Source organism: Lampetra planeri, chromosome 3, assembly GCF_965212315.1.
Source record: "Lampetra planeri chromosome 3, kcLamPlan1.2.h2, whole genome shotgun sequence".
NCBI lineage: Eukaryota > Metazoa > Chordata > Hyperoartia > Petromyzontiformes > Petromyzontidae > Lampetra > Lampetra planeri.
Window position 1 is genome coordinate 18,313,342 of NC_136109.1, and position 24,716 is coordinate 18,338,057.

A 24,716-nucleotide genomic window follows, 5' to 3' on the forward strand; every position below is an offset into this window, starting at 1 on the left:
GCGGGCTCAAGCCGGCGTGAGTAGGTTAAACGTTGAGTTGTATAAGGGCACTACGGGGTGACCAGCCCCTCCCCACCCAGCCCCACCCCTCCCACCCAGTCCCTCCACACTCTCCTCCTCACCCAGCCCCTCCCCACCCAGCCCCACCCTCCCCATCCAGCCCCTCCCCACCCTCCCCACCCAGCCCCACCCTCCCCACCAAGCCCCTCCCCACCCCACCATTCCCACCCAGTCCCTCCCTCCCCACCCAGCCCCTCCCTGCACGACGGACACAATAATCCCCTGTGGGCTGGTGTAACCAGGAGGTTCCTACCAGTATTATGCGTGCGTTCTACTGGTTCAGTGATGGCTCACGCAAGCACTGTGGAGCCTGGGCCGGTGCCACCTCTACATTGTCTCAGCGTGCACGCAGCTCCCGCCTGAAATCAAGAGCTCGCTGTTATCGAATAATAATGAATAATGAATCAGTTCGATTATTTAGATTATTGTGCTGCTATAAATATCCACATGATAAGCCACTTGGTTGAGCTGTCATTTGTGGCCGGGTTGCTTCTGAAAGAGAAGCTAATAGCTCAGTGGGCTTTACCTGGTAAGATAACAGAAACAAGTTTAGTGTTATTTGTATTAAAGTTATTTGTTTACCTTTCCTATACTTTGCACTCCGATCGTGCTTTTGTATTGATTGTTGTTGTAACGTTCTGACACGCCCCTACTGGACATCTGTGAGAAAGAGCTTCATAGCTCATCGGATTCCTCCTGCAGCATAAATAAACATTCTGATTCTGATCAGTTCTGAATGATAATCATTATTTCAACTTGTAAAGCACACAGCATTTACTCGCTCTCGTAGAGAGATAACGACTCAGAGGCATGAGGAGGAGCCACGGACAAGCAGGAAGGCAGCCACACGATAAGTTGGCGCCAATATTTTCCCAAGCTCTGCGCTTCTCCATATATGAAGGTGTTATCAGCTAATTAATACGTGTTTATACGTGGGAAGAAACTGGAGCATCCGGAAAAAAACGGATGCATGAGAAAGGGAAACACTCTATCCCATACAGACGGAACAGGCGGAGTCAACATTTTCTGTCCTGCCTTCTCTTGGCAAGTCAGGGTATGAATTATTAATAGCAGCATGTAGCATGGCATTGTACTCTGTGCATAAATGTCCCCGTTTCTGTGATTGCTTGTCTCTAGTCTGTCTTCACGTCTCTTTCTACGTCTTCACGTCTCTGTGTATCTTCCTTTAGTTCAGCGAAGTGATGATGACGATCACAGGTATGATGATGTTAACAGTGGCTTATAAACAATGATGATGAAAGTTCAGAGATAAACGATGGCGATTCAGAACAAGATGGCTCAGAATCCCATGGTGATGCTGCTTCCACGCATGCTGATGGCTCACAACAAGAGAGTTCAGATGTCAACAAAATACACAGTGACTCGTCTCTTAAGGTCGGGATGAGTAGCGAGAAACCTTGACAATAGCTGTGTGGCTTGCATAATGAATTGGTGAGGAGGTGGTGGTAATGGGGATGGTGCGTCGTTAGTGTCGTAGTGAGGTCAGGCGTAGTAGCCCCACAGGAAGATATTTCCAACAAGGAGGAGCATGGCGCTGGTGTTGCAGATATGTTTCCACTTCCAGTCCTCTTCAATGCTTGTTAGGATGGGTGGCGATGATGATGACGATGATGATTTAGACCCAGTGAGGCCACACATCCAGAAAAGAGCTCTCTTCCAGCCTCGTGGTCCTGCAATGAAGCCACCCCACAAAAAAATAACACGTTGTTTAAACACAAAACCTGCATCAGCCTAATGCATCCCATGTCAGCATTTCTGTTGGAGGCTCAGGGGATTCACAATGGCCATGTCAGAGATACTGAAACCAGCACCACTGAGGTCCTGGCTTCAAGTCATGGAGTTGAATCGTGCCTCTCCCTTTCAGGAGGCTTAAAATGGTTGTCGGAGACACCGAGCCAGCATGGGCTGGCTGAGACTATTGTTTCAAGTACTGAGACTGGGTATCTCTTTCTATCAGAAGGTTCACAATGGCCATGTTAGAGACATCTGTGTTTCAGCTGCCAGTGATTAAACCGAGATGATGGTCTGAGTCCTGCTACCAAATGACCGAACAAGCCGAGGCCATAATATAAAAGCTTTGTCTCTTGATTCAACACATCTCAGCTTCGAGGAATGCATATTTAGGTGCGATTGCTGTGCGAAAAACGCTCTTTGTGGGGCAAAATAGAAAGGCGTGACACCCAATGTGGATGAAAAAGGATAAACTTCAAAAGTCGTCATTGGGGCCATTCTCTGACTCAAGAGTTCTGCATTGAAACTCCATTGAATCGGAAAAAATGCACCCAGTGGCATCATTGGAATTAGTGGGTGGGAAGAAACAACTAAGATTCACTCCGTCTCAGCCCATTATCGACGAGTGCCGCCATCTGTTTACAACTTCTGTTTAGACTCAGCCTTAGCCTCGACTAGCCTAAGGTTCGCCTCGTGCCACCTCGATCATAATTTCTATTCATCCTGAGCGTAAAACTGTGCAGAACCTATTCTTGTGCAACCCCAGTGTCAGCCTTTCTATTTAGACCCAGACTTGGCCCAATCATGTCTAAAGTCGAGACCAGTGATGCCGCTGTCAGCATGTTTTTTGTAGATCCAGCCTTTAGCCGTGCGCTCTCTCACCTGTGCTTTCTGGGGTCTCTTGATCAAGATCTCCAGTTCGCTTGTGGGTGTCCCCGGAGAGGCCTTTACCATCGGGCACCTCGCAGGAATTGCTGTGGGCAGCCTCTTCGGGGCTCTTCGAGTTGCCTGTCTCGTCGTGCACCTCGCATGGATTGCTGTGACCACCCTCCTCGGGCTCCTTAGAATTGCTCGTCCCATCGGGCACCTCATCGAGATTATCGTGGCCACCCTCGGCGTCCTTGGAGTGTCGAGTCCACCAAGTTAGGCGCACAAGCTGCAATACAGGATAAATACTGAGAAGTTTGTTGCATGTACGATATGGATACTGAACTTCTTTCGCACGATACGCAACCAACCACGGTAATTCGGAGACGCGGTGGGAAGGACAACAAACTAAACGCAAAAAGCGGTTCTGAAGAAACGAGTTTGTCATTCTAGACGATGATTTGAAAGTGCAGCACAGCTCCCAGTGGCTTCCTATCATCGGAAGGGGAAGAGCGGTCCAGACGGCCGCAGAAGCAGCGCATCTGAAAGCGCACCGCTCGATGATGCGGTGACCGTCTATGTTCGACGCCTGAGCAAAAAGCCGCCGCCGCTGCTGCGAGGATGACCGGAGTTGCGCGTGACGGTAGTTTATGCTGCTTGACGAGATCAGCAGCGAGGTGCCGCGGTTCTTTTGTGGACAAGCACTTTGCGCGCAACGAGTACGACCTTATAACGCATTCGTTCGGCAACCGTATTCCTTAACGACGCGACCCATGAAACACAGAGCTCCTCTCTAGTAGCTACACACCTAGGCCGCACGAGTCGTTCAGCTTGCTAATGATAAGAAAGGCTTTAAACTGACAAGTTCAAGAGGTCAAGGTTCAAGCTGTAGTGATGTTTTGTCTTGCTCATTTGTTCTGTCTTGTATTATTTGCCTCGTGTATCCTTATTGACCGCTGGTATGATGTATATATATTTTATAATTGAAGTCTCGATGGGCTTTCACCTGGTATGCAGGAGACATCGTGGGAAGTCTGTTTCAGATTCAACGGTGCCAGGTTACACTTATCTGGTGTGTGATTTTAAACAGGGGGTTCTAGGCCTTTGTAAATGGTAGAGCGGATAAGCGGAACCAGCTCCAATTCGCTGCATCAGGTCAAAGGCATTTTTTCTCATATATTCAACCTCGTTTGGTGAATTTAATCTTCATGAGCCTTTTAATTACACCTCATGAATGAAAATTGGTGGAGGGATCTAGGTCAAGTTTTTTTTTTTACAAATGTACAGATGAATCGCTTATAGAGCAGATACGTGTACAAGATGAAAATGGGAAACATTTACATTTCGTACATGTTAATTCTTTGGTACACGATCAACTGCAATACAAATCACTTTGGGTTTTTATGAAAACACAGAAGCAATACCTCAACCCGTGCACTTTTAAATTACCCAGCGTTCATGCCAATAATTTTGTGACTTTTTCTGAAACGGAATTGTGTCTCGTGATAATCCACAGCAGGCACCGTGCACTGTGATGTTATGCATTGTTCTCATGGTGCAACGTTAGTACAGCCCTTTTGCCGATCCACTGCTGGACGAGGACCTCCCGCGATGACCTGTATTTGATGTATTCCGCCTAGTGTCGCTTATTTTGTAAAAAAAATAAAATTCTCAACAATGAACAATTCACTGCTGGGAAAAGGCTTCCTCTCAAGTCTTTCACGCTCCACCACTTCTCACTGCCCTCCCATCTGGTGCCTTTGTCAACTCTCACAGTCGGCACAGTGTGCCATCTCATCTTCCGTGTACGGCATTTCCTCGTTATTCGCGTGAATTAGCACATTTCACGGATAATTATTATATTGGCCAACGAAAACCTATTGATTACATGACAATTATATTAACGCAGATACAATTGGTTATAACATAAATAAAATAAACTTTAAAGTTTAAAAAAATCATTTACAAACGAACTTACCTTAAATGATGATGCTTTGCATCATATCTCATCACTTTATCTCATCACTTTCTCACTCTCTCGATGCAATCGTGTAGAGTCCCAGATGCGTTTCGTGGATTGCCAAAATCGCGGACAGCAAGTTTGTCAATAACGAGGGAATACTGCACTTCTCTTCTTCCCTCGCCTTATCCATATCCCGCCAACAGAATTCTTATTCCGGCCGCCATCAGTCATCTGATGTCCAAGCCAAATGTCCCTGTCCACATCCGTTTCAACGTTGTCGCTTTTCTTTACGAAGGAAAATTCATCACTGCTTCCTAAACGCATGAATCTGATACCAAATAAAAAGGACGTATACAAGTTTCCCCCTGTTGGCAAGTAGGATACATTTTCTGGAAGACGTACCGTATGAATGTCATAATAATCGTAATCTTTGGCATGTACATGGTGCGTAAATGCTTCAGTAACTCAAAGCGCCTTACATCACATCTCAACATTCAAAGGGGGCCCCCAGTGGCAGTTGTCCCTGTGTGGCACAAGGCTGACTCCGCACCTGCCTGCAAGGAGGGCATTACGGTAGTCTGCCAATATGGGGATGGTGATGATTATTGCTAAGTGAATTCCAATTGAGTAATTTGTGGGAATATTTTGGAATTTGGCAAATTTGTACCTTGATGCCAGCACACAATCGCCTACCCGTTTCAAATGGCTTCGTGGGACCATTAACACCCATTGTTCAGCAGACAGTATGTATTTATCCTGCAGAAATAACCAGAGCGACCTGCCGGATTCCAACCATAAATGTCTGCAACAAACAGCCAGCACACTACCACTGGGCCATGTCACCGCCACATTTGTATCCGTACTATCGATTTTTTTAAAACAACTATGAATCTAATTATAATGTACTTATTTTATCCAGGGGAGCTACACTGAGATATATGACTCACTTTCAGGAGGGTCCTGCGTTGGGTTTTTATTTTATGATGTTTCAAGCCAATTAATGATGGTTATTTATACGTGGAAGGAAATTCTAAACTAAATAATTTTTTTTATTTTACCAGGTAAGGCCCACTAAGCTATACAGCTCATTTTCAGAAGCGACCTGGCCACAAATAATAGCTCAACAAAACGGCTTATTGCGTGGAAATGTATAGAAAACAAATACTAAGTCGGAGCAAATGCGAAACTGGAACACCAGGAGAAAACCGATGCGCGTGAGGGGGCAACACTCTATCCCCATACAGATGGAAACAGTTGGCGATTAGTCGACGCCTACAGGAAGGGAGTTTCACAACATCTGTGCATTCCACCAACCCGATCCGTAGTGCTGGATTACAGGTCACGTGCATAGCCACCACTGCCCCGGTTGAAGCAGCACAGCACTTATTCGAACGTATTAAAGCGAGCGAGCTGGAGAGGCGCTGCGGAAAGTGTGACCTCACGTGCTGAGGGTGTGGGGCGGGCGTGGCGAGGCTGATGATGACCCCGATGAGGGCCGTGAGGCCGCAGAGCAGCAGAGCGAAGTAGAGGTAGTGCATGTCGCGCAGCACGGGAGGGCGCCGGTCGGCCTCGCCGCACGCCGGGGGAGCGAAAGAGAACTCCAGCGCCATGCGGGACACCCCGATGGCCAGGCCGCACATGAGAGCCCAGAAAGCGCCCTGCTCGCACACGCCCCATACGCACGCGTACACACGCACGGTCCGCTTCTAAATACACACGGTGGACGAGGGCCTCCCCAATGCTGTGCGGGTCGTGGGCGTTATTCGACCGTTCTCTTAAGACGCTGGTCAGTGTGGATTTGTCAAGGCGTTGAGCGTAGACAATCTATTTTTTTATGCATTGCCCTCTGCTGCCCACCACTTAGTCCCATGGACATATGAAAACGAAGGCTTTGGCGGTCACCTCTTCAAGCATCCCGAGTGATATTGTCATACGTTGCCCGCATCGTAAGTCGAGGGTTAGGCCAGAAATATTTTAACCAGAATCAGAATCTTTATTTATCCTGGAGAAATCCCACGAGATATGAAGCTCTTTTTCACAGATGTCCAGCAAGGACGGGTCAGATAGTTACAGCAACAAACAATAAGCCTGAACAAAATCCCGATTTTTGCCAAAGATTTGATGAGGGACACCGGGACAGCCTTTGTGAAACCACCGGAACTCTTCCGGCCCGATAAAGATTTTTGGTGGCCTCGTCACACAAACCGGCTCATTCATCCGGGGCCAGAAGATGGCGAGGAGGAAGATCGCGGTGATCGGAGGAGCGAGGAAGCTCGTCACCGACTGGATGTAGTCAAAGAGTCGGCCACTGTTCGCCACTTGAACAACCGGCAGCCACAGAATGCTGATGATCACCAGCAGCAGCACGAACAGCCTGGGGTACACGTGCACGTTGAGTGTGTGAGCGTGAGTTATGACAGTGTCAGTGCGTACGAGTGTTGGCGAGTGTCTGCGAGAGTTGGTGTGCATCAGCGCCTTACGATTGTTAGTGAGTGTCGGTGAGTGTCTATGTTGGTGAATAGCTGTGAGTGTGGCGAGCATTGGTTCGCGTGAGTGTGATGGTGGGTGTTGGTGCATGTCTGTGATTGCCTTTGAGTGTTGGTGTGGGGAGCGGTGGCGCAGCGGTTAGTGTGCTGCGCTACAAACCTGGCGACCTGAGTTTGAAACCCGCTCACGTGACACACCAGTGACAATTGTATGTTCTGGACCTGGGCCTCCCCTAGTACAGAGTGTAAACATCGCCACTGGGCAGACAAAGGCGGGCAAGCGTGGTGCTGGCCACCCACCCCCTGGTGTACCATGCCGGCCTTCATAGGTGCTCCCTAACAACACTTGCCCCACCAGTCTCTGAAGGCTATACGGGGGAATCTTGTGTCTTTGTTTTTAATGAGTGTTGGTGAATGCTGTTGAGCGTCCCTACTCACCTCCCCACCACCATAAGCTCCATCTCGGAGGCTCGTGGCCGGAATCTCTTCCACACATCTATGGTGAAGATGGTGCCCGAGGAGTTGAAGATGGACGTGAGGGATGACATCAGTGCCGCCACCATCACCGCCATCATCAGCCCCCGCAGGCCTGCAGGCCAGGGGTCATGAGGTCAACAGGAGAGTTCAACATTCATAGGAGTCACGTGGTCATGGGATCATAAGGTCAGATGGCAAATGGGAGTCAGATCAATGGGTGACTGGGGTCAAGGTGTGAGGTTATACATAAAGAGGTCACTAAGTTCAAAGGTCGTTAGGTCACTGGCTAAAGGGTTGCCACAGGTTAGATATTGTTGTATTAGGATTAAACGTTATGGATCGCAGTAAATCGTATGGAGCGGGTTAGTGTTGAGGGTCAGACCATGGTAACTAATGTCTTGTGGGCTTGAGTTTTACCCCAAGTTTCAGGCAGTGTTCATGGAACGCAGGAGTGAGGAACCTCCCGACCCAACGGTTGGACATGGCTTGTTGTCACATGAGACCTACCACATCAAAACCGCCTAAAAACGATGTTAGCCGCGCTAATCGCGTACTCAATGGCAATATTTTCAACCTGGCAGCACAGCATTTTTAATTTGAGTGGTTTGGCAGCAATGTGTTCGTTAGCCCAATGCCAAATTCGAGGTCTGCTAGCCACGGCAAGAGGGCTTAGTGCACTAACCAGGTAAAGTCTTATTAACCAGGTAAAGTCTTAACTGACTGTGATGTTTCCTTCCTACCTGCCAATGTCAGCTGTTATTTCCGACTCTCTGTGTCTTTCTCTCTCTTTCTCTGTGCATCTCTCTCCAATCTCTACTCTAGTGACCTGGGTGCTGCTGCGTGGTCCACTTTCTGCCCCGCCTCCTCCCCCCCCCACTTCCCTCTCCTCCCCTACTGCCGAGGCCTACTATATAACCTCGTGCCACGGAAGATCTCTCGCCTACTTCAGCAGTTTTTTCTTGCTGTGGTTGTCCCACCTGATGACGATTGCTTGTGTTGCGATCGAAACGTCGTGAACTATAATTTCTCTATCTACGTGACCTTACCGAAAGAACAAAAGAGTATAAAATAACCTCTTGGAGTGACATAAGTGAATGGGACGCGTGTTAATGTGTGTCCCGACAAAGGTACAATATTTAAAAGTCCTTGACCCTCAGTAGGGAAAAAACTCCCCTATGCCGGTTTCGGGAGTTTGTGTTTGGGCCATTAGTTAGGGATTGTGGTAGACAATGACCTCCTGACCTCGTGGGCATCAGCTCCAATGCTGGTTTCTTGGAAGTGTAGAGAAGTTCCGACGGACGTACTCGGAGACGGAGGTAAGTTAAGGGCTTTCGCCAGGGTTTAATAAAGTTGTTACAATAATACACAAGGGTACACAACTCCCAGGAGCTAGGGGTCCCTGCCGGCTAGCTCCGGTCTCTCTCTCTCTCGTGTCGGATCGTGGACTCTGCCGACTCCACCGACCGGAGAGAGAAGCACCTCTACGGCTACCACCGGCTTCTCCCCAGACTCACCACTCGATCCCTCTCTCTACCCCCTGGTTCCCTCTTCACCCTTCTCACTCTACCCGTTCCCACAGTGACCCTGCTTACGTCACGGGGTATCCCTTAAATACCCTAGGAGACGTGACGTCATCGCACTGAACGGCACACCTGACGTCACGTCCCCATTTTACTCCTCTACAGTAGTGTTAGGGATGGGGGTAAACGGTTACCTGTGGGCATGAGCTCCACCACGAGTTTGGGGTAGGCGACGTTGGAGCAGCCGACCCTGGAGCCACAGACTCGTTGGCACTCGTCCGGAGCGACGCACGCAACCTCATCTAGGGCAGCACAACACGTCGGGTGCCTCTCGTCAAAGATGCATCTCGTTGGAGACGCGACGCTGCCTCGCAGGCTTCTTCACACAAATTAGAATCATAATCTGAATTGAAAATGGAGGAATCCGATGAACTATGAAGCTCTTTTTCACAGATGTCCAGTGTGGGAGGGTCAGAAAGTTACAACAGCAAACAATATTTAGAAAACGATAGGAGTGAAAAATAATAGAAAATGGTAAGCAAGTCACTATATATAATTATTTATCATATATGTCCGATTGATCAAGATTGGGAAAAGCATAAAAAAAACGATTTACTTGATGCTTAAAATACTGACGATGTTAATGGTGATGATGATTTTCAGGTGGCTATGATGACGATCCTAATGCTGCTAATGTTTATAATACTGCGCATGCTTCGGATGGTCATGGTGGTAACAACGATGATGCAGCAGCTATTGATGATTCTGAGTCGTTGACTATGCTGCTGATGATGACGACGATGTAAACGCAGGTTATGATAATGACGTGCACAATACCAGGGAACATCGCTCTGCTCATCATCCCGGGCCAGACGATGAAGAACATGGGCAGGACCTTGAGAAAGCCGGCGAGAACGGAGCCAGCCTTGGCGTGCGAGAGCGAGCGGGCGGAGAGAGAGCGCTGCACAATCACCTACGGGCACGTACAGCAACGATAACAACACCTCACTTGTTTTGAGGTCACACTCATTGGACACAAAGTGCTCGCCACAAATGAACCACAACACCTTGCTGATCTCGTCAAGGAGCATAAACCATCATGCAAACTCCCATCAATTTCTCAGCGGTTTTCGGCTATCCATCCCCACCTCCTCCACCACCGCTATCAACACCGCCTCCTCCACCCCCACCTCCTCCTCCAGCCCCGCACCTGGTCCGTGCACCAGTTCCACGTGGCGAGCACCGTGAGTCCGAAGATGAGTCCCGGCCAGGGCAGGTCCCCCTGGACGGGGTCTCGGAGGAGGTGGAGGGCATCTGCCCGGGGCTGGTGGCACGTGGTGTTTGGCACCGTGATGTTGGGCACGGCCGCCATGTAGCTACGCGCCATGCCGTCGTACCCGTCCAGCTTCACCAGGCCTGGGTGCGGGAGCAGGGGGTGGATGGCAGTGGACAAGGGTGGATGTCGATTGCGATTGATAAATATGGAGAGTGCCCCCACTCCCCTCCGGGATATTTTAGGCCTGGTAGAGCAGGTGAGGAAAGGTCAGCGTTGGACAATGAGAAGGGACGGCGAAGGGTCAAGAGTGGACAAATGAGGGACGAGCATCACGGATGTACAATGGTGAACGATGAAAGGCGAGGCCAAAGGTAGACAACGACGGACATGTGTAAAGTATGAACAAGGGCTGGACATTGGCAGGCAAATGTCATAGGTGGACAATAAAAAAAACTGTTCAAACTAAACTTTGTATATTTTACCAGGTAAGGCCCACTGAGCTATTTAGCTCTTTTTCAGAAGCTACCTGGCCACAAATGATAGCTCAACGAAGTACATTATCATGTGGAAATTAATAGCAGCCAAATACTCTAAATGCATGTTTGTAAATGGGGAAGGAGGAGCCGGAGAAAAGTCCACACGACCACGGGGAGAGATACACCACAAACTCCAAATATAAATGTGAGAGGGTCAGGATCGAACCCACGACCTCCTGTTTACCAGGTGAGGTAGTGAACATCTCGCCAGAGGGGGGCAACGATAGGTAATGCTGGACAATAGTGGACAAATATAGATAAGGGTCAAGTGTGGGCAATAATTGACAAGGTCGAATGTAGAAAGTCATAGACACCGGTTATTGTGAACAATCATCACCGGTGGAAAGTGTATACATTTATAGCTGTGGCTGAACATAGATATGAGAGCCCAATGCTGAATAATGGTACAATAGGTTTTCACTCGCTGGACTACAACATAGCAGGATATGTGTGCGTGTATCTGCTGTATATTTGTGTACATGGCTGTATATGTGTATACGTGTGTGTATGTGCTCGCTAACAGCACTTGCCCCTACAGTCTGTTAAGACTATACGGAGGATCTTTGTAAATGGGGAGAGGTGGTGCAATTGTTCCCCTGGGTCGACTCAGCCTCAAAAGAGTACCTCGTGCAATGTGCAAACATCGCCACTGGGGGAACGGGCAGCGAGGTGCGGTCCTGGCCACCCACCCCTTCAAGTGCCGTGCCAGCCTTCAACAGTCTGTCAGTGCGATATGGGGGATCCTTGTCTACGTGTAGACGTGTGTATATGTGTGAATATATTGTTTGGTCACCTGCAGGATGCAACCAATATCCTTCTAGTGACGATATGTTAGTATGCAGGAGGTCGTGGGTTCAATCCCGACCGCGATGCATGCGTATTTGGAGTTTGCATGTTTTCCCCGTGGATTATTTTACTGGTTCCTCCAGTTTTCCCTCCACATTTAGAAACATGCGTTTAGAGTATTTGGCTGCTAACAATATACACGTAATAAGACATTTCTTTGCGTTATCATTTGAGGCCAGGTCGCTTCTAAAAAAGCTATATAGCTCAATGGGCTTTACCTGGTAAAATAAAAAAGTAGTTTAAATAGTTTTAGTTTATTCACCTTGGACCCCACTCATATCCACAGCAGCCTGGTCTCGGCCAACTATTCAAAGTTGTGGGTGAGGATTTTTGCATCACCTCCCACCCCCAACCCCCTCGGATGCTGACGGGAAATGGGTGAGGTCTGTGGCTCATGTAGCTAGTTCAGCATTTGGACTTTGGATTTTATATTAATATAGTATAATTGCGGAATATCATAGCAGATATGGGCGTGTTTTTAAAAAGAGGAATTGTACAAAATGCAAACCAAGGAAAGTGGTTGCCGTCAAATTCCTGTTACCATTATTAGACCACGGGGATTTTTTCACATGGTTCGAGCAGTGGCAGAGTGGTTAGCTCATTACGCTGTGGACTCGACAAACTGAGTTCGATTCCCGATCATGACCAACACCGGCGGCGAGTGAAATCTTAGCCAGTGCTCGATCCACCTCCACTTCACCAACCCGCAGTGCCGGACTAAGCTAGTTCGGGGGCCTGTAGCATATGTTATAAAGGGGCCCTAAAAAAACATAAATATGAAAACACAACACTTTTTACTTGCATAGTAAAGCAATTGTATTTTTTCATTTGCTATACAGCCAAATAATACGACAAATCGCTAACCTTAAACACCCAGTCGTTCATAAAAGTTGAAGGTAGTGTAGTACTATAGTAATAGAGCAAGTGCAGAATCACTGAACCAGAATTGATAGCTTGAAAGCATTTAGCGCGGAGCCCTTGAAAGTGCGGGGCCCGTAGCATATGCTACTTTTGCTACTAGGATAATCCGGCACTGCCAACCCATACTGACCAATGTGGTGAAGTATGGTTGCTTCACACACTCAGACTTACAGTTGCTAACTCTTGGGAGGAAAGAAAACAAAGTTGATTTTATTGTCGCACATATTTTAGATAAGCAAGGGTTTGTTGCAGAAGTACCTGCTGAATTTGATAGAATTTGCTACTTTGGACCATGGGCAAAGGTCTCTCAGCAAGAGGGCCTCTCGTTAACACGGAGGCTTCAGTGGTACAGCTGTCGAGTGTGCAGGCGGTGCAACTGCGTCAGGGCCCACGGGCCGGAAAGGCGTAGGATTTTAGCTGAGCTAAGCTATTGTCGATTCTAACCACACACAATGGGGACTATGGAAGCTTCCTCAAATCCAGAATCGCCAATGAAATGCATTTGCGATGCCAGTGCAGGAATTGGCCCAATTCTACCCCGATGATGGGGTGATGTTCATCGTGTGTGGGGAACAGTGGAATCGTGGTTAGAGCACCATGCTATGAAGGCAGCACCCCAAGTCCCATTACGAGCCACGGCTAACGCCAAAAGCAAGTGATGTCTGAACCGGTTCTAGGCCTACCCTAGGTTAACTCAGCCATAAATGAGTGTCTGGTGGAGTGTGTAAACATAACAACTGGGGAGACAAAAGCAGATGGGTGAGATTGTAGCTACACCACCCATTTGTGCGCCATGTCAGCCTTCATAGGTGCTTGCCAACATCACTTGCCCCAACATTCTACGTAGGTTAAGAGGGGATCTTTGAACATCGTGCCGCGTGAGTAGAATTCGTATTTGTTTACATATACTCACCAATTCCCATCAAAATCATTGCTCCCACAACCATGATCACAGTCTGGAGTGCATCGGTGTAAATGACAGCAGCCAGGCCTCCTAAACATGGGGAGATGCGGGGTGGAGAAGGCAGGCATGGAGACACAGGGAGACATTGGGTGAAGGGAGACACGGGGACTCACGGGATGGAGAAGGGAGACATGGAGATAGGTAGGCAAGGGAAAACATGAGGGGGTACAAATTCACCATTATTCACAACGAAATTACAGAACAAATTGACGTACGTACGTGTGTATTGCTGAATATGTATGTTACACACACAGGTATCTAAGTTCAATTCCCAACCGTGGGTACCACCAGGAGAAGGTGGTATATGAACTTATTTAGTTACTATTATACTTTTTTTATTTTACCAGGCAAGCCCCATTGAGCTATACATGTAGCTCTTGTTTCGAAGCGACCTGGCCACAAATGTTAGCCCAATAAAGTACCTTATCATTTGTATATTTACAGCAGTCAAATACTCTAAATGCATGTTGGTTCTAAATGTGGAGGGAAACACCGGAGGACCCTGTTTCTGGCTCTTCCCTAAGTCAACTTTCAGGGAAGACAAGCTGGCCACACCACCCCTGCGTGCATCATTCGGGCCTTAGAAGGTGCCCATTCTCTCAGCACTTGCCACAAACATATGTATAGTTAGACTGGGGTGTTTGTCTTTGTACTGTTGTTATACATATATGCGTGCAAGTGTATGGGTACATTTATATCATCATGTATAAGGATATAAGGAGCAACAGTGTAGCAGTTAGTGCGCTGTGCGAGGAATCAGCAACGCGAGTTCGATTCCCACTTATGGCCAACACAAGTGGCCATTATCTAAACCGGTCCTGGGCCTCCCCTAGGTCGACTAAGTCTCACTTGAGTACCTAGTGTGATGTGTAAAAAGTCATTTGGGAGACAAAGGCGGCCGGGCGTGTTTCTGGCTACCCACCCCCTCGTGTGCCGTTCCGGCCTTCATAGGTGCTCGCTAATAGCACTTTCCCCAACAGTCTGGTAAGGCTATACGGGGGATATTTGTCTTTTGGGCACTGTACGTGTATAAGTGTAGAGGTACATTAACATGTGTAAGTGTATGGGTACATGTGTGTCTGTACCGGCAATAGTGTAAATCGCTGTCACAGCGATGAGCACCACAGTGGACAGGTAGATGTCCCAGCCCAGGGACACCTTGATGAAAATAGCTCCAGCAAAAATGTCTGTCTACAGCGGAGAGACAAGACAGACGGGCGGACTGACGTTGACATCGGCAGATGCAGCATCGTCAGGGCCTGGAGCTTAACATCAAGAATCCATGACGGGCATGATGACCATGCGAGCCCAGTTACCGACATGTGATGGGATTGCACAAGTCACAGCCTCAGTGCCAGTGGTGCTGGAGGTGTGGCGGTGATGGTTTGGGGAGCGGTTGGTAGTGATGGTGGCGATGGTGTAAAAGCACCATCCCCCGCACCTCCGATTAGCACGGTTGGCTATGTACGGTGCGAAAGAATTTCAACATACATACAGAAGCAGATCTAGAACTTACAAAGGGGTAGCGGTAGTCCTAAATTGTCAAGCTTTTAAAATAATGCCCTACACTACTAATTTTTTTTTTTATATAAATACAATACCAACTTTGGGGTTTCCCTCATCGCTCGCCCCTGCACCCGCCACTACGATGGTGGAGATATTGGCGACAACAGTAGCAATGATAATGGAAGAGAAGGCGATGATGGTCACGGCTGAGAAAGGAGGTGATTGTTGTTGATGGTGGTGGTGAGGTGTAGGCGTTACATGCGCGTGTGTGTGTGCGCGCCGCGCGTTAATCCACCGATATCTTGGTGAACACGTAGAGGGCCAGCGAGAGCCCCGACAGGTAGAGTGAGATTCTCTGCCCTCCGAACCTCCGCCTCAGGTAGCCCGGCATGGTGAGCACGCCGGCGGCGATGTACACCGGCACGAACACCCAGCCCAGGGCCACCAACACCCAGCTGGCCTGCACGACGCCGCATGGGGGGCCAACTCGTTAGCAACTCCGAGCCCGGCGTACAAACCAGGGCCCAGCTCCCGCCGTAGGCCTCTAAGAGCACAGAGTCTGTTCTTCTATAACGCGTGTTTTCATGGACATAACGCAATCGTGTGAACAGAAGTACGTCGCGCGAGTAGGAATAAGCGGTCGTACGGCTGCCTCGGCCGATCATCCACGCGGGACGGGATGCTGCTGGATGCTTCTAGATGCTACCCAGGCGCCTCAGTCTTTGTTCAGCCTGCATACAGGTCTCACATGTTAATTATCAAAACGCGATTTTTCCATAACGCGGTGTTTTTCAGGAATGCAACTACCACGCTAAACGAGAACACACTGCACAGCACGTCGAGTTATAGTCAGTAGCGTAATTAGCGTGGGGGCAGAGGGTGCCTTGGCCCATTCCCGTTGGTGGCCAAAGCTACGAGTTGGGGCCCCCTTGGCAACCACCATGAGGCACGTGTGCAACAGTTATTCAGGCCCCAACCTGACCGATCGCCGCACCCCGCTGAGCTGACAACGTAGCTACTACCGCCACTGGTTCTAGTTGTACTACGTCGCACCTCCGATGAGCATGCGTGGCTACATACGGTGCGGAAGGAATTCAAAATAGGTACACGCATAGCCGACCGTCGTGTACCCACCCCCGAGCAACCCAACTGCCCACACCGTGTGGAGTATTTGTGTGTAACGGTGTGACTGTAAAATTCTTTAGATGCTCACAAATTCAACTTTTTTTGTATTATACAAACGAAAAAAAACTCACCACATTCATATTCTTAGGTTTTTTTCGGTAAAGTCACATAGGTGACTTTACCGAAAACAGCGGCCTTTGAGTGTAAATATATAATCGTCAACATTTTGGGGGAAATGGCCCTTCTCAATATCACAAATGGAAGAAGGGCAAATAGTCAAAACATCACCTGATATATATTTGTTCTCTTGTAAGGCAATATTATTATTGATCAATGTGTTGAGATTTGAGAATAGGTTTTCCCCTTTTTTTTGGCAACAAACAGGTGATTTAAAGCACGGAAGCCTAAGTAAGCAATGATGCGTACAGCTAACTTTCCAAATCAAAACCAGGGAACTGGGAGGAAATCCCACGCAGAACAGGGGGAGAACATACAAACTCCACACAGGAAAACGCCCAAGTCGCCAATCGAACCCAGGCGCTTTTTGCTCTTGTGCGCAAGTGTGACCACTGTGCCGCCTCCCCGTGTGTGTCTGTGTCAATGTGTCAACGCGTGTAGTGGTTCATGCGCTGCGCTACAAACCCGGTGACCCGAGTTCAAATTTTGCTCACGGCCAACACCACTGACGATTACCTGAACCGGTCTTGGGCCTCCCCTAGGTCGACTCGGCCTCAAAACGAGAAACCTGACGCGGTGTGTAAACATCACCACGAGGGAGACAAAGGCGGCCGGGCATGGTGCTGACCCCCCACCCGCGTACACCGTGTCGGCCTTCATAGGTGCTCGCTACAGGCACTTGCCCCAACAGTTTGTTACGGCTATACGGGGGATTTTTGTCTTTGTGTGTGCACATACGTTCCACTCAAACCCTCCAATCGCGATTCCTCCGGCGGCCCCTGACCCCGCGAGCCCGATGAAGAGGCCGCTCCCCACGTTACTGGACATCAACGAGGCTCCGATCTGTCACTCACAAGGCATCCAAAACAAACACGTACACACACTATGTGCGTGGAGTGTAATAGCGTCGGCTGGTGGCCAACAGCGGCAACTGCGGTGGACAAACAGTACACACGCCGGTGAGCATATACACGGGGGAACTGAGGTAAGGGGACGTCCATAAATGACGTCACGCACCTAGGGGGGGGGGGATCAGACATTTGTGACGATGTGTGAAGAGGGGAGGGGGGGGGGGTTGATAAATGTGACGTCACGTCAAAATGCGCAACTTTTAATAAATATAGACAACACGTTCTATTTAATTAAGTAGACTTTTTAATCAATCTTTTCTCCTACAACATCAGAGTACAGCGCCACATTAAATACGCACTACAATGACAATAGTTTAAATGAGATTTGAAGCATGTTTTATTTGGGGGGGGGGGGCAAAGCTTTGTGACGTCATATTTGAGGGGGGGGGTCTGACTTTTTGTGACGCCGTGTGACGAGGGGGGGGGGGTCAAAAATCGTCCAAAATCGTGACGTAATTTATGGACGGCCCCTAAGGGTCACGGAGGGCCCCATCTGGAAGCCCCTGGAACCTGTTAATAGGTTCGAGAAGGGAGGCGTGGCCAGGGCGGAGTCAGGCCACGCTGGTCGCATCACAGGGGCCGAGAGCGGGAGCCTGGGGCAGCCGGTTCTGGGATTGGATGGTCTCGTTGTTGCTGTCGTCTCGTCGCCATCGTCGTCGCTGTTGTCTTCGCTCGACATTGCGCGGCGAGATAGTTGTTGGCTGTCTCCGTCAACGCCGTCGGTGTTAGTCCGGCTCGTGTTGTGCATAGGCTGTAGGGTGTGCAGGCGAGGTCGTGTGTGTGCTCAATAAAGAAAGTGCCTCTACAAACATCGTCTCCGACTCACTGACACTACATATTTATGGAAAAATAAGAAAAGGCTTTACCCTTTCTGGAAATAAAACAGGTGTTAATATGTTCAAACACCAAAGAGAAACCTTTCGCACAGGAATGTGTTGAACGTGCTTCGCACCGTACGTGGCCAACTGTGCTAGTCAGAGGTGCGGATCATACATACACAGAGCGTACCTGCAAAGAGCATACGTGCACACAGGGTACACGGATACTGTACCCGCCAGGGCTACCTCGTGGGCTGTAGACGGCATTGTTGCACTGCATTGCTGGGTGCCCCGATGGCTAGGAGATGTTTCCCGACCCTGACGTCTGTTGTATATTTGGAGTTTTCGGTGTCTCTGTCCCAGTGGTCGTGTGGATTTGTCTCTGGGTCCACTGGTTTTCCCCTCCACATTAAGAATCAACATCGCGCTTTTAGAGTGATTTGGCTGCTATCAATTCCACGTGGTGATGATGATGATAAGCCACTTCGTTGGGCTATCATTTGTGACAGCCAGGTGGCATCTGAAAAATATCTCTATAGCTCAGTGGGCCTTACCTGGCTCAAAACAAAGTTGAGTTCGTTTGTAACGCTGCTATACCGGGTGGTGGCGGTGGCTGTGCACGCCTGTAATCCAGCACTGTGGAGGCGAGGGTTGGTGGGTCGCACAATTGCTGTGAAACTCCCTTCCCGTGGGCATCAAGGTTGTCATAACCCTCCCTGGCTGGCGAGCAGAAGGGGGTGCAGCAGGTGGCTTCATTTCCATCTGTATGGGGAATGAATGTTACCCGCCTCACACATGTGGGTTTCAGTTTCCTCAATATATTTTCGCTAACCACTACAAGACGCATACCAACAGATACCAAGACAAAGACTGTTGAGGCAAGTGGTGTTCGCAAGCACATATAGAGGCCAGCATAGCACACGAGGTGGTGGGTGGCCAGCACCACTCCCGACGACTGTCTGTGGCTCCCCAGTGGCAATGTTTACACAGTCCTCATTTAAGGCTGAGTAGACCTAGGAGAGGCCCGGGACCGATTCAGATAATCGTCACAGGTGTTGGCCACGAGCGGGAATCGAACTCAGTTCGCCGGATTCGAAGTGCAGTGCTTTGGGTGGCAGATTTGTGCCCGAAATGCATCACGTGTTAAACAAAAATGAAAAGAGACCTGACACGATCACTCTTCACAAATACACATGCCTACACACACACACACGCATGGACACACATAGGTACAAACACACATACATAGAGTTTTAAACACAGACACAAGGAAGTTAGCGAGTGAATGAGTATGGTTGGACTTACCGGGAGCCATGTCATGGTCCTACCGGCCAGAAAATACCCCCCCACCGTCGAGCGATTCGTCCGGCACGAGGCCTGGGAAGGGGGAGAAGACGGGCAAGATATTCACAATGGCCAAGTCAAGTTCCCAATTATCACGTACGTATTCATTTTGAACTTCTTTCGCTCCGTATGTAGCCAACCGTGCTAATCGAACGTGCGGGGGAAGGGCAACAAACTAAAGACAAGAAGCAGTTCTAAAGAAACGAGGTTTTTATTTACATGTAAAAGTGCATATCTCCAGTGACTTCCTAATATCTGGAGGAAGATGCGTTCCAGACGGCCGCAGAAGCACATCTGAATGCGAGTGATGCGGTGACCATCTTTGTTCTATTGGTTAGCCAAAAATCCGCTGCTGCGAGGATGACCGGAGTTTGCGTGATGGGTTTATGCTCCTTGACGAGATCAGCGAGGTATTGTGGTTTATTTGTGGCGAGCACTTTGTGCGTAATGAGTGCGACCTTTCTTCTTCTTGGTTCTTTCGGTAAAGTCACGTAGAAGGGAAGTAATAAAATAATAAAAATAAAACATAATAAAATAATTCTCACGACGTTTCGGCCACAACGCAAGCAGCCGTCCTCAGGTGAAACCAGGTCTGTCGAGGCGACAGCGTCTGAATGAAACAGCACACGTGCTTGGAGCATATATATAAGCTTATAAGCTTATATATATATGCTCCAAGCACCTGGGGACGGACGGCTGCTTGCGTTGTGGCCGAAACGTCGTGAGAATTATTTTATTATGTTTTATTTTTATTATTTTATTACTTCCCTTCTACGTGACTTTACCGAAAGAACCAAGAAGATGAATCCCTGCAGTCACGAAAGCTTTAAATCGAAATTTTATGATGTTTTATTTTTATTATTTTATTATTTCCCTTCTACGTGACTTTACCGAAAGAACCAAGAAGATGAATCCCTGCAGTCACGAAAGAAGCTTTAAATCGGAAAGAGTGCGACCTTGTAACGTATCGTTTGGCAACTGGAAGCCAACGCAGCTCTGCGACACAGTGAGCCGCTGCCACCATTGAGATCATAGATTTGTATTTATTATTTCATGTGTAGAGGCTTTCACGTCCAACATTATGATTCAATGGGTTATATGTTTGTGCACTGGGTCTGGTTGTCTTTTGCAAGGGCTTCCTAACATTGACCGTGTCTGGATCATAATGGCCATGTTGGACACTGCACCGGCAACACTGAGGTTGTGGGTTCGAGCCTTGGGTCTTCGTGTGACATGTCGACGATTTTGTTTATACAAAGACGTGGACATATTGTAAAATAATACAATTGCATGTATGTTGAACTTCTTTCGCACGGTACGTAGCCAACCATGCTCATCGGAGGTGCGTATATAGTGTCATGATGGCAAATTGAATATCACAATGGTGAACATTGCAAATCACACTTAACGTCAAAAATGGCACGAGGACCACACAGAAAGGATAGAAAACCGAACACGATCAAGGGTAGAGAGGTGAACAACAACACCACGAACCAGGCAGGGTGGTACCGACCACTTCATCTCCTGACATCAGAGAAAGTCCAAAAAACAGTAATGAAATAAAAAGTTTTATTTTATCCGGCATTATTCATGCAACGAGCATCCAAAAACACTGAACATCACGAATCCTGAACACATCGTAGCTGGATGCAGCAGTAAAAAACAACAACAACATGTGAAATGTGATTTGAATATTGTAAGGAAATAATGGCAGGGGCATCTCAAATATAAACAAGCCAATGCTCCATGAACAGATCAACAAAATTGAAGGTTTTAATGTCAACAACTTGGGCTCGCATTCATTGCTCTGTCATCACGGAGTGCAGTAGATATTCCTGCGAGGACCCATGTTTGTGTAATGACAGGGTGCCACCTGTCGGCCTGAAGGGGTATTCGTGGTTATGGGCATGTCACGTCATGTCTAATTATGAGGGGGGCGTATCTGGGGTAAAGGTGTAAGGCGGAGTCAGTCGGGAAGCTCCGGGAACCTGCTCGAAGGTTCTGGAAGGGGGGCGTGGCCGGAGGCGGGGCTTGGCCGCGCCAGGGTGTATATAAGGGGGACCGATCCAGAGGTTCGGTGCTGTTGCGGCTCCTGGGTCCTGGCTGTGTCGCTGTTCGCCGTCATTTTTATTCGTCGTCTGGCCGCGTGGCCGATCTTCTGCAAGGCTCTCATCGTCGCCGTCGCTGCGCTAGTCAGACAGCTTTGTAGTTGGACGCCGACAATGGGGTTGTCTCGCTACGTAGAACGCTACATAGACGTATCGCCCAGTGTTGTGCTTAAAGTGTGAGAATAAATAAGAAGCCTTCTACACGACGCGTCTCGGAAGTCGCTCACTACTCATGCTTACCTATGAAGGAACAGCGTACAATATTGTTACAAACCCATTGGCTGCACAGAAATTTAGCAGCCTCCTACCATTATCATTGAATTAATCTGCATTGTCAATTCCGATCACGTTAATATCCCAGTGTTAACAGCATGACCCACTCGGGCAGTAAAGCTGCACGAGCACTTGGGACAGGAAGTCACAGAAGGCTTGACTCATCAGTCTTGCCTGTGGTCCCTCCATGGATCGTTCTCTTTGGTGGGGGTATTGGCAACCATCACCAATGCTCACATTGCGTCTGCTAAATAAAGAGGTGTTGGAAATTTCAACCCGATCTACGCCTTTGCATTCTTGATGTCATTAAGGGCAATTACACCAGTGAGCTGCCAGGGATTTGGTTTGTTGTGATGATGATGTACAGCCCTGGTAAAGCTGCATGGCGAGGAGTTCGGAGTCATCCTCCATGAGGCTAAGGATGCCCTTTGAAGCTAAGTGGATCCTGCCAACAGATGCCAGAAGTGGTGTCACAATCGACCTGTGTGGAGGAGGCTCGTGAAAGTTGCTACTGCGCGACCGGTCGAAGCCACTGTACAGCAATAACTGGATGCAGAGAAGCAACACTCAGATGCGACCTGGCCACAAATGATAGCTAAACGAAGTGGCTAATCATGTGGACATTTACAGCAGCCAAATACTCTAAATGCGTGTTTCGAAATGTGGAGGGAAAAACCGGAGGACCCGGAGAAAATTTCACGCGACCACGGGGAGAGAGACACCGCAAACTCCAAATATACAACAGGCGTCGGGGTCGGGACCGAACCCACGACCTCCTGTATACCAGGCGAGGTAGTTAACATCTCGCCACAGTGGCACGCCCTCACAACAATGGACAGAGCATCCGGCAGCTAAAACCGATCGTTGGCACAGTGAAACGTGCAGGTGGTGCATGTGCCAGTCAGTTAACCCAGAGCATCTGGGTCTGTGCTGTGATTTCCAGACAGGGAGCGTTCTTGCCACTTCACAGGTCTCAAAGTACACTCAGCCTGGCGTCATTGCCGCGGTGACATCCCCATCACTTAGTGGCGGCTGCTACTGTTTTTGTAGTGTGCGTGTCTTTTTGTATTTGTGTTTATGTGACTGTGTACGCATGCGTGTGAGTCAATGTAAGGGCAGTATGTGTATGCAAGTGTCTATATGCGCGCATGTCCATGTGTGTGTGTGTGTCATTAGCGGAGCGGTGGTGTAGCGGTTAGCTCACCGGTAACGATTATCTAAACAGGTCCTGGGCCTCCCCTAGGTGGACTCAGGCTCAAATGAGTACCTGATGCGGTGTGTAGTAAACATCACCACGAGGGAGACAAAGGCGGCCGAGCGTGGTGCTGGCCACCCACCCCATCGTGTACCGTGCTGGCCTTCATAGGTGCTCGCTAACAGCACTTGCCCCAACAGTCTGGTAAGGCTATACGGGGGATATTTGTCTTTGTGTCAATAGCACGGTTGGCTACGCATGGTGCGAAATAAGTTCAACATACGGTATACATACATTCAGAATCCTTAATTGTCTTGGAGAAATGTATGTGTGCGTATCTAAGGACGAAGTGTCGACAGCGTATCGACTGGATGTACTGCATTGAATAACTCACCCACATCCCAACCACCATCACCAGTATGAAGTAGACCACCAACACCACCACATCCACCGTGTCCAGCACAGCGTAGTCCATCGCGAACCTCCCACGGTTTACCTGGGTTCTTACACACCACCAGTCTCTACACTTACACTCCCCGCCCGATACACCTGCTCGCTTAACACACCTGCACGGACACAGCTAACACACCTGCTTATACAGCAGATAAAACACCTGCATGGAAATCTGACAATGAACAAACCTGGCAATATACATAACGCTTAACACGCCTGTACAACGCGCATGTCTATATATCCAAAGACTATCATACTTATGTTTATACCTTACACTTAACACACCTTCATAATCACCCGTCTACCTAACACATGACACCCCTAACATTCTCTGCATAACACTTTTCTATTTCCCGACCACAGAACACACACACACACATATCTGTCTGTATTCCAAGCACATAAACACACCTATCTGACCTCACGCTTAGCACACCTGTATGATCACCTGTCACACCTGCCTGCCTCACGCTTAACACCCCTTTGTCGAACACACTATTCTGTCTACCTAGCGCCCAACACACCTGTCTAACCTAACACGTCGAACACGCCCGTCCACTGGACGCACCTCCGCACACCTGTGTCGACCACACGACCACTCGAACACACGAACACACGACCACTCGAACACACGACTACTCGCCCAACAAACCCCCTGGAAATGTTCAGCCGCCCCTAATAGCGAAGGCGGGAAGATACTGTATGGAGATTGGGGGTCAGCGGAATGAGTTGAACCTTAACCCCCCCCTACTCCTGGGAGTGCTGCCAATTAATTACTAATTAACCTCCCTATACGTAATTAATTAACCCGTTCCATCGGCTCAGCGGCTGTGCAATGTGCGAGAGAGACAAATACGGATGAGGTGTTGATAAAATGTTAATTCGAACACCCAATTTGGCGGCTTCTGTTTGCACCTGCAAGTTTTGAGGCTGAGCGGATCTAGACGCTGGACAGTGCACGGGTGAGGAAGAGGTAGGTGGTAAGGCCCATAGACCATGGGTATACTGGTAGGAACCTCCTGGTTACACCAGCCCACAGGAGATTATTGTGTCCGTCCGTCGTGCAGGGAGGGGCTGGGTGGGGAGGGAGGGGCTGGGTGGGGAGGGGGTGGAGGGGGTGGAGGGGCTGAGTGGGGAG

At 48.9% G+C, this 24,716-nt stretch overlaps 1 protein-coding gene across 1 annotated transcript; it reads right to left on the reverse strand.

Annotated features, from left to right (window-relative positions):
• Nucleotides 1–790: 790 nt before the first annotated feature.
• On the reverse strand, nucleotides 791–24,304 carry LOC144739523 (sodium/glucose cotransporter 4-like). The gene is made up of 14 exons (XM_078622469.1): nucleotides 23,520–24,304; nucleotides 19,511–19,582; nucleotides 17,215–17,319; nucleotides 15,470–15,634; nucleotides 14,754–14,859; nucleotides 13,618–13,698; nucleotides 10,336–10,541; nucleotides 9,963–10,098; nucleotides 9,320–9,427; nucleotides 7,567–7,717; nucleotides 6,848–7,016; nucleotides 6,085–6,300; nucleotides 2,695–2,968; nucleotides 791–1,751 (listed from the first exon to the last, which is right to left on the reverse strand). The coding sequence occupies exons 1-14, from the start codon at nucleotides 23,598–23,600 to the stop codon at nucleotides 1,564–1,566; spliced, it is 2,058 nt and encodes a 685-aa protein (XP_078478595.1). The 5' UTR covers nucleotides 23,601–24,304; the 3' UTR covers nucleotides 791–1,563.
• Between the last annotated feature and the right edge of the window lie 412 nt (nucleotides 24,305–24,716).